Source organism: Artemia franciscana, chromosome 19, assembly GCF_032884065.1.
Source record: "Artemia franciscana chromosome 19, ASM3288406v1, whole genome shotgun sequence".
In the NCBI taxonomy this organism is placed as follows: domain Eukaryota; kingdom Metazoa; phylum Arthropoda; class Branchiopoda; order Anostraca; family Artemiidae; genus Artemia; species Artemia franciscana.
The window spans coordinates 23,032,288-23,041,161 of record NC_088881.1 but is presented as its reverse complement, the minus strand read 5'-3'; the positions used below and the strand labels follow the sequence as shown (position 1 = coordinate 23,041,161).

Genomic DNA, 8,874 nt, shown 5'->3' with positions numbered 1-8,874 from the left:
AAAACTAAAAAGAAAAAAAAAACTAAAAAAGCTAAAAAACTAAAAAAAACTAAAAAAAGGTAAAAATCTAATAACTAAAAAAAAACTGAAAAAAATAAAAAAAGGCAAAAACTACAAAAAAAATAAAAACTAATAAAAAAACTAAAAAAGCTAAAAAACTAAAAAAACTAAAAAAAACTAAAAAAAGGTAAAAAACTAAAAAAAACTAAAAACTAAAAAAGAAAAAAACTAAAAAAAAGGAAAAAACTGAAAAATAAAAGAGAAAAAGAAAACTAAAAAAATATGAATAAATGTATATAAAAATAAGTTGTTTGTGGGTTATGTCTGTCTGTCTGTCTGTCGAGTGACGTCGTGTTTGTCCGCATATGACGTCTGAATTATTTCACACTAATACAAAAGAAGAAAAAAAACTAAAAAAGGTAAAAACTACAAAAAAAACTAAAAAGAAAAAAAACTAAAAAAGCTAAAAAACTAAAAAAAACTAAAAAAAGGTAAAAAACTAAAAACTAAAAAAACTGAAAAAACTAAAAAAAGGCAAAAACTAAAAAAAAAACTAAAAACTAATAAAAAAACTAAAAAAGCTAAAAAACTAAAAAAACTAAAAAAACTAAAAAAAGGTAAAAAACAAAAAAAAACTAAAAACTAAAAAAGAAAAAACTAAAAAAAAGGAAAAAACTGAAAAATAAGAGAAAAAGAAAACTAAAAAAATATTAATAAATATAAAAAATATAAATATAAATATAATATAAATTAGCAATCAACAAAGCACCGAGACACAAATGACGACCGGGACACAGGGAGTATAAATGACGACCAGGACATAAGTAAAAAAAAAAAACTAAAAAAATGGTAAAAACTACAAAAAAACTAAAAACTAATAAAAAAACTAAAAAATCTAAAAATCTAAATAAACTAAAAAAGAAAAAAAAGAAAAAAGGAAAAAAATAAAGGAGAAAAACAAAACTAAAAAACAAATGTATATACAGACCGGGACACCGGGATACAAATGACGACCGGGACACAGGGAATATAAATGACGACCGGGACACAGGGACACAACTACAATGGGGACGCCGGGGGGCACAGGGGGATATAAATGACGACCGGGACACCGGGACACAAGGAATATAAATGACGCCCGGGACACTCAAAGAGAAATCACAGACTGGAACACCGGGACACAAATGACGACCGGGACACAGGGAATATAAATGACGACCGGGACACAGGGACATAACTACAAAGGGGACGCCGGGGTGCACAGGGGGATATATAAATGACGATGGCGACTCAGGGAATGGTCGATTAGCAATCACCATCAACAAAGCTCAAGGGCAATCATTAGAATCATGAGGTATAGATCTGAATACGGATTGTTTTCCCATGGACCATTATATGTTGCATGTTCAAGAGTCGGTAAACCTGACAATCTATTTATATGCACAGACAATGGGACAGCAAAGAATGTTGTATATTCGCAAGTTTTACGTAGTTAAAAACATATATATATATATATATATATATATATATATATATATATATATATATATATATATATATATATATATATATCTATCTATATTCACAGGTGGGACATAGGGACACAACTACAATGGCGCGTAACTAATATGGCGCGTAACGACTTACGCGCGCGGGGGGGCTTGGGGGGGGCGCGAAGCGCCCCCACCAACTAGGTGTTGGGCTGGCGCGAAGCGCCACCCCAACAGCTAGTATATATATATATATATATATATATATATATATATATATATATATATATATATATGTATATACACACACACACACATATATATATATATATATATATATATATATATATATATATATATATATATATATATATATATATATATATATTGTTTTTAACTTCAATAAAAGCACTCCTAAATACTCTAGTATTTTGTATCGATTCTGACAGTCTTCTGTTTACAATAGCATAATCAATGAGGTTGGTCGTATTATAATTATGTGAATACCATGTTAACTTACGGGTTATTTAATTTCTAAATACTGTATTGCTTATAACTAGATTGTTATAACAACAAAATAGCAGTAGTCCATAGTTTGTTACTATTTTCTTTTTCTACACCAAATTCGCCTAGGCTAGGATGCCATCTATCCTGATTTCTACCTACATTGTTTCAGTAGCTGTAAGTAAAATTGATCCGATTCGCTGTTATCTCCATCAGTCTGTTTTACAGGAGCATTTGTTACTGTGATTGATGCCTCGTACTTTTAACTGTAAAATGAGCAACTAGCACTCTAGTATTAATTGTTTTCTAGCATAAACAAGTCTTAGCAGCTTACTTATTCGTCATTTTCCCTCCTCCCTGCCTATAAATTCCATCCTTACAGCCTGAGTAAATATATTCTGTACCATCTAATTTCATATTTCCTACCCCTGGTATTTAAGTTTCTGAAATTCCTGACAAGTGCAGTTCGAAACATCTGATTTCGTCACTCAATATGTCAATACGATCAAAATTATTGAAAACCATCAAAATTATTATGGTTCCAGAAAAAGCAATGGGTCCCTAAACTAGGGCAGGTCGGAGCCAACACATCATCTCAAGTCTACACAAGGCTTTCAAGCCGACTTAAAACTGGACAGCATCAAGTTCTTGGGACTTCCAGTATGAATGAAGGCTCTGTGCAATCTTGGGCCATCTGGCTCACAACATGGTTTTCCACACTTGGCGATGTATCACAAGAGTAAAAATCCTGCACAAGTCATCTAAAGCCTATTACTCTCCCCTTCATTCATTATATATTCATATAAAAAATCATTACTACTATGGAGAGGCAGCCTATAACAGATGAGCTGGCTAGGAAGCGCTTTCCTGGCCAACAGAAGATCACGAAAACAAACAAAGTCCAGACGAATCATCTATCAATCAGAATTCAGTGCAAATGCTGTGTCGTTTCCTCGAAAGGCACCACTCCTCAAGGTTACACTACAGCACTGTTTGCAGTCATTATTAAGCAAAATCATGAAAGATCGCACCCTGGAAACACTGCGAGGCCACGCAAGCAAGATTTCCCTTTCAGGGATAGAATATATTTATTTCTCAGAATAGGTATGAATCTTACTTAACTTTTTGTCAAAAATTGTATTTATTTTAGTGCTATTGCTTTTACTCAAGACATACAAGAGATAATAGTACAAGGAACATTACCAAATTTCAGGGAATTAAAAATAAGCGTGTGTTGCATCATCTCTTCCCAAAAAAAAAACGTGTGTAATATCATATTCCACATAAAGATGCAGTTTTTGTCAAAAAGTGTATTTTATTTTAATATCACGTTTTGTTACATACCAAAGCACATAGATATAAAATGTATCTATCACATAAACCATTAAATATTTCTGTATGATTTTCCAGTACCCCACTAGCAGTAGAAAGAAAGGGGAAAAGGGAAAACATCACTATTCCAATACGAAAAGTGGTTTTCCCTTGTTGTTGAAGATGCGGGACTGTAATTCTTTTGTGTGGGGTTTTCAAATATGGTGATTTTAATTCTGAAGTCTTTTTTCAATCCAACACCGTTTTCAATGGGTTTCTGCATACACAATAAGCCTTCAGTTTTTTCTAAGCAAGAATCTAGTAAAGAATTAAACATGTTGTCATCACTTTTACCAAAGCCACTCTTAAAAGTAATGTGCATAATCCTTGAAAAGATGATACAACCACAATTTTTAAACACATAGAGGCCACGCAATTCTTTTTCTTACATACGCGGGTCAAGCTGTCACGTGATTTTTTATGCATACGGGCCACATCGTTATTTATTTTTTAAATCTACAATTGTCATGGAGATGTCATTTAAAAATGTGAAGTTTTGATAAGAATTTTGCAAAAAATGGTTGACGCCCACAAAAAGTGAGCTAAGTTTTTTCTATTTAGTTTTAAATTTTCAACCGACTGGTGTACAAATTTAAGACACATAAAGTGACTTCAGCTATTACAGCTACATAAAAATAATAATTCTAAGGTTTTTACTACCCTTGAAATACTTGTCATCCTTGGAAGTTGAATATGCAATTTCTGATATAGTCAGACTGTATTCTCATCGATTTTTATAAAGTTCTTTATCAGTTTGCACAGACAAAATATTAAAAAGAACCGCACTAAAAAAAAAAATATTCTCATTATAAGTATTCATTTTTTATTAGTGTGTTTTTTTTCCGCGTTACAGTTTAGTTTATTCCCTGTCGTTTTTCCTTTTCTCATGTCAGTTTAATTTTTTCCTAGTTGATTTTTTCTCTATTACTCCTTGTATGAGATACCCTTATTGATTTAATCACGAAATAAATTATTTATCTATCTTAAGGAAAGTACAGATATTTTGAATTAAAAAAGCTACCTTGATAATCAAAAGTAGCTCTCTTACCAAAACACTGGACTTCGTGAGACATGTTGTTTACACTTCCAACGGCAATATTAATATAGCTTTACGGAAAATTAATACATTCAGGTCAATAAAAAGATTATAAAAGTCAAATATGGGAAGGAGTAGCTATTCCAGCAAGTGGTGACAACGGTTTTTCCACGGATAATTCCGCCTCGATAGTAGCTGTGTGACTTCTTACTTTCTCTTGCAGTTCAGACAGAGCACGTCTAGCAGAGCTGAAGTTCTGGAAAAAAGAGACACATATAATAAGTGCCTTTGCTATGAGATAGATCAGTATTGTTGTTAGTTGTTGCATGGTTACAACGATAGATACGACATTTCAAGTCAGTATAGAATGCTACAAATGAGCACAAAAATAACAGGGGGGGGGGGTGTACAAGACTCCAAAGAATGATTTGTATCACGGTAACTTGTTCAAATTTAATAGATAATTGTCAAAGTTAGCTATATTTAAAAGTCTGAATTGACCACAGAAAGAAATCAAAAAGGGAGTTTTCTATCCTAAGCTATGTGTTTTCTACATGTGACGCAGTTTTTTGAAAACATTAAAGAAAAACGAAAGGTACCAAATTCGAGCTATACATTTCCTTCTCACTTACCTGGAGCTCTTAGATCTCAGCACCATCTAAGACTTGATCTATGGAAGAGTTTACAGTTTTTTTTTGTTTTTTGTTTTTTAACTAATTGTGATTGTTTGAAATAATTAAGCGGAAAGCTGCAGAACCATTTACAGTTTAAAAAACTTGAGAACAATCAGAAAATCCATTTTTAATAAAAAATAAGAAAAAAAAAGAAAAAAAAAGGCCTCCATACGCAGCTAATCAGTTTTGATATTAGCAGGCCACAAAGGTAAAAGAATAAAAGTAGGTTAAAAGTCATAAAAAAGCTAAAAGTGGATGGCACAAGTAATACAGGAAGCCTTAGCTTTCATTTGAATGTGTAATTGTCTTTGGGAATCAGCAAATTGTCTGTGTTTGGATTTTTATGGACAAAAATCATTGACGAACTTAACTAATCAGTTTTGCTCATTCATTTTCATGGTTAAACGCGACAACACTGACAAAAATATGGTACTGCCCTAGGAACTTCAGAATTTTGAAACAACAACAAAGCAAATCTTAGAAAATCGTACATTTTAGGGCATGACTAAAACAGAATAAAAAATAAGATGTTTCTTAATGTTTCTATCAAAAAGTGTTTCTATTTTGATTTCTTTGATACGTTAAAGATGAGTATGAGGCCATAATTTTCTGAACCTTTAGTGAGAAGAGGCTTGTCAATTGACGATCTAACCTTTTGAGAGAGATAAAAATAAGAATACAAAAAAAGAAAAATTGCCAAAAAGCCTTGTGGCTTGTGCGGCCATTCTCAAAACTACAAAACAAATTACTTATCAATGGATTCCTCTAAAAAGCAAAAAACAAAACAAAAATAAGCACAAAAAAGTCACAACTTGAGACCCTGTACTACACTACCCTAAAATTACAACACTTTTATGTACTATTTCCCTACTTCATCTATATATAAAAAAAGAAAACGAATAATAAATCATAGATACCAAAACAATGGTCCCTAAGCAACCCGCGAAAAGTCGGCCTATCAGTCTCTTGAACTATATCATAAAAAAGGGACTCCCATGTAGAAGGAAGAACATGGCGAATCGAAAATGCAGACCTTGTAGACCTTTTAATCGGTTTTCTAATTGCTTACGAATTCCTTGTCTCATATTCAGGTTCATCTCTCTCAAACACACTAACTAAACATTCAGGTGCATTTTTATGAAATATTTCAAACATAAATAGAGCCTTATAAAAATTAAAAAGACCTGAAATTGGTAAAATGTTAATTTTTTTATAACTATCTCTAACTGATATACGATTATCACAATTAACAAGAACCCGAATCGCTGAATTTTGGAGAGCACGTAATGACTTCAAATGTGTTTAAAAAGTAGATGACCACACCCAAAAACAATAAATCAAATAAGGCTGGATAATAGAAAAATATATCAATCTAAGTATATTAACTGGGAAAAAATAATTCAACTTCCTCAGAATCCCCACGTTCCGAGCAATTTGAGATGATATACATTGTATGTATTTTGAGAAACTAAGAGTTTCATCTACTATTGCTCCAAGATATTTCACAGACGGCACACGCGCAATACGGTAAGATCCGACATTTAATTCTTTTAACCAAGGATGGTAATCGGGCGATCTAGAAAGAATTACCCAATGAGATTTCTCACAATTTATCTTTAGGTGATTAACCCTCATCTACTTTTCTATCCTTGACATACTACCTCTTGTCATAGTTAATAATTCACTTTCTATTCTTGCTGCCACCGTAAGACATGTATCATCTGCAAACAGCAATATAGCCTGATTAGGGTCTCTTTATCTTTGGGCCCTTCCAGCATCAATATAGAGCCCGCCAAGAGCTAAGTATAGGTCATTTACATATACAGCAAACAATAGCGGTCCCAAGGGGGACTCCTGTGGGACTTCACATCTTACCTTATAATCTATCGATGTACCTCCGATTTCACAAAAAAGGACTCGATCTTTAAGATAAGAGGCAAACAGTCGCAGCGCATTCCCGCGAATACCTCCATTAACTAATTTCTTCAATAAGATCAAATGGTCACAAGAATGTCTAGAAACACTGAACCAACTTTAAATTTATTGTCAAGACCATCATTTACTATTGTAGTAAGGAAGTGGATAGCATCCTCAGTAGAATAGCCTCTAAGGAAACCAAACTGATTAAAAAAAAAATCCATTCTTACTCAAAAAATTATCCACTCTCACAAACATTAATTTCTCCATCACCCTTAAAAAGGTTGACAGTAGAGAAATCGGTCTATAGTTATTAAAATCTTCTGGGTAACCCTATTTAAATAATAGTACAATTTTTGCTCTTTTAAGGCACTTGGGAATGAACCTTCTTTAAAACAACGATTCACCAGATCAACAAAATTTTGCACAAAAAATGGCAAAATCGATTTCGCTATCCTCAAAGATATGTAATCAGGTCCTGCAGCACTGCTCTTCACTGAAGACACTTCAATGTCAATCACTTCTTGATTAGTCAAGAAGTGATTGAATACAAAGGTCACAAAGTGACCTTTGTAAGCCAAATGCTCTTATGGCCCAGAAACTCTTTAAAAGTTCCATTCTCAGAATAAACTTCAATCGAATTCTTTATTTTACAACCTATATTACAAAAATGGGAAGCAATTCCATCGGCAAGTTGACCTGGGTCAGCCAAGCTGATTTAAAAACACGACCTTTTTTGGTTTAACCAAATAATTTGACAATGGTAATTTGTTTCATTTTCAATATATGAATCTTCTGATCTATCAAGAGCCTCGCTGGTTGTACTTCATTAGTTAATTAATAAGAAATTTTTGCCAGTTTTTTCATAATCCTTAGTTAACTGTAAACATTTTTGTTTCTTTTTTTTGACGAACAGATTAATAGTTAACTAAAAAGTTGATTATAAAACTACTATGAAGAATTCTTCGTTTCTAGATACCTACAAAGAATTTCTAGCAAGAAATTCAAACTCGACAGCTCATGCTTGCCTCTATGGTAAAAGTCTTGGCTCTTGCAAAATATGATGATTCATTTAAGGTTTCCCAGATTGAGAAATGCAGTTTATTAAAAGCACTTATTCAGAGACTGTATTCTTAATTCTGGAGTCTAATTCTCTTCTTGGGAAAGAAAACAAGGTGTAAAATTTTCACAATAGGGTTGATTTTGGTCTTGTTCGAAGACTTTTAAGTTGAATACGTTGTGTTAAAAGGTAACTTTCAAGACGTACCACGGTCATGTCATTAAACAGTGTTTGCTCAGACCGTACCGTATTTTAGGCAGAAACCATTTTGAGTGACTTGGTGCAGGCGCAATTGTAGTAGCCGATTGAACTACGATAAGCCATCAAATTTTGTACAGGATTGGGGAAGTCGTGCACGGTGACGCTGAATCTGATTCGCAAGGCGCTTAACAATGAAAAAATGTCACAAGTTGAGTTTTTCAGTGGCGCAAGTGCTTCAAAGATGACCAAGAGAGCGAGGAGGTCGAGCCCTGCACAGAAGGACTGTCAACATTAAGAGTTATCAACAGCATATGCGTGAAGCACTACATTTAGAGCGCCAGTAAAGTGTGCACAAAAGTTGGTAAGTAAAATTAGCATTGAAATGATGACAGCACAAAGCATTATCACTGAAGATATGGGGAGGCAAGTTGTCACCACATATTGCATCAGGAGACTATATCCCACCACACACACTTTATGGCAATTAGTAACCTAACAATAAACGGCATTGTGATGATTCCAAACTTCCTCTCAATCTCAACTCGGCAGGATTACTCACCCCCTCCGAAACCCAATCCTCTCGATTCGAATCTCGAAATCATCCTATTTCCGAAACGAAAA

General features: G+C 33.3%; 1 protein-coding gene across 1 annotated transcript in view; it reads right to left on the bottom strand.

Annotated features, from left to right (window-relative positions):
- Positions 1–3,289: 3,289 nt before the first annotated feature.
- The window catches only part of LOC136039436 (negative elongation factor B-like), a 61,009-nt gene continuing 55,424 nt past the window's right edge, over positions 3,290–8,874 (bottom strand). The window contains exon 9 of the mRNA XM_065723184.1: positions 3,290–4,657. Coding sequence (XP_065579256.1) covers positions 4,520–4,657 — 138 coding nt within the window. The 3' untranslated portion in view covers positions 3,290–4,519. The remainder of the gene's footprint in view (positions 4,658–8,874) is intronic.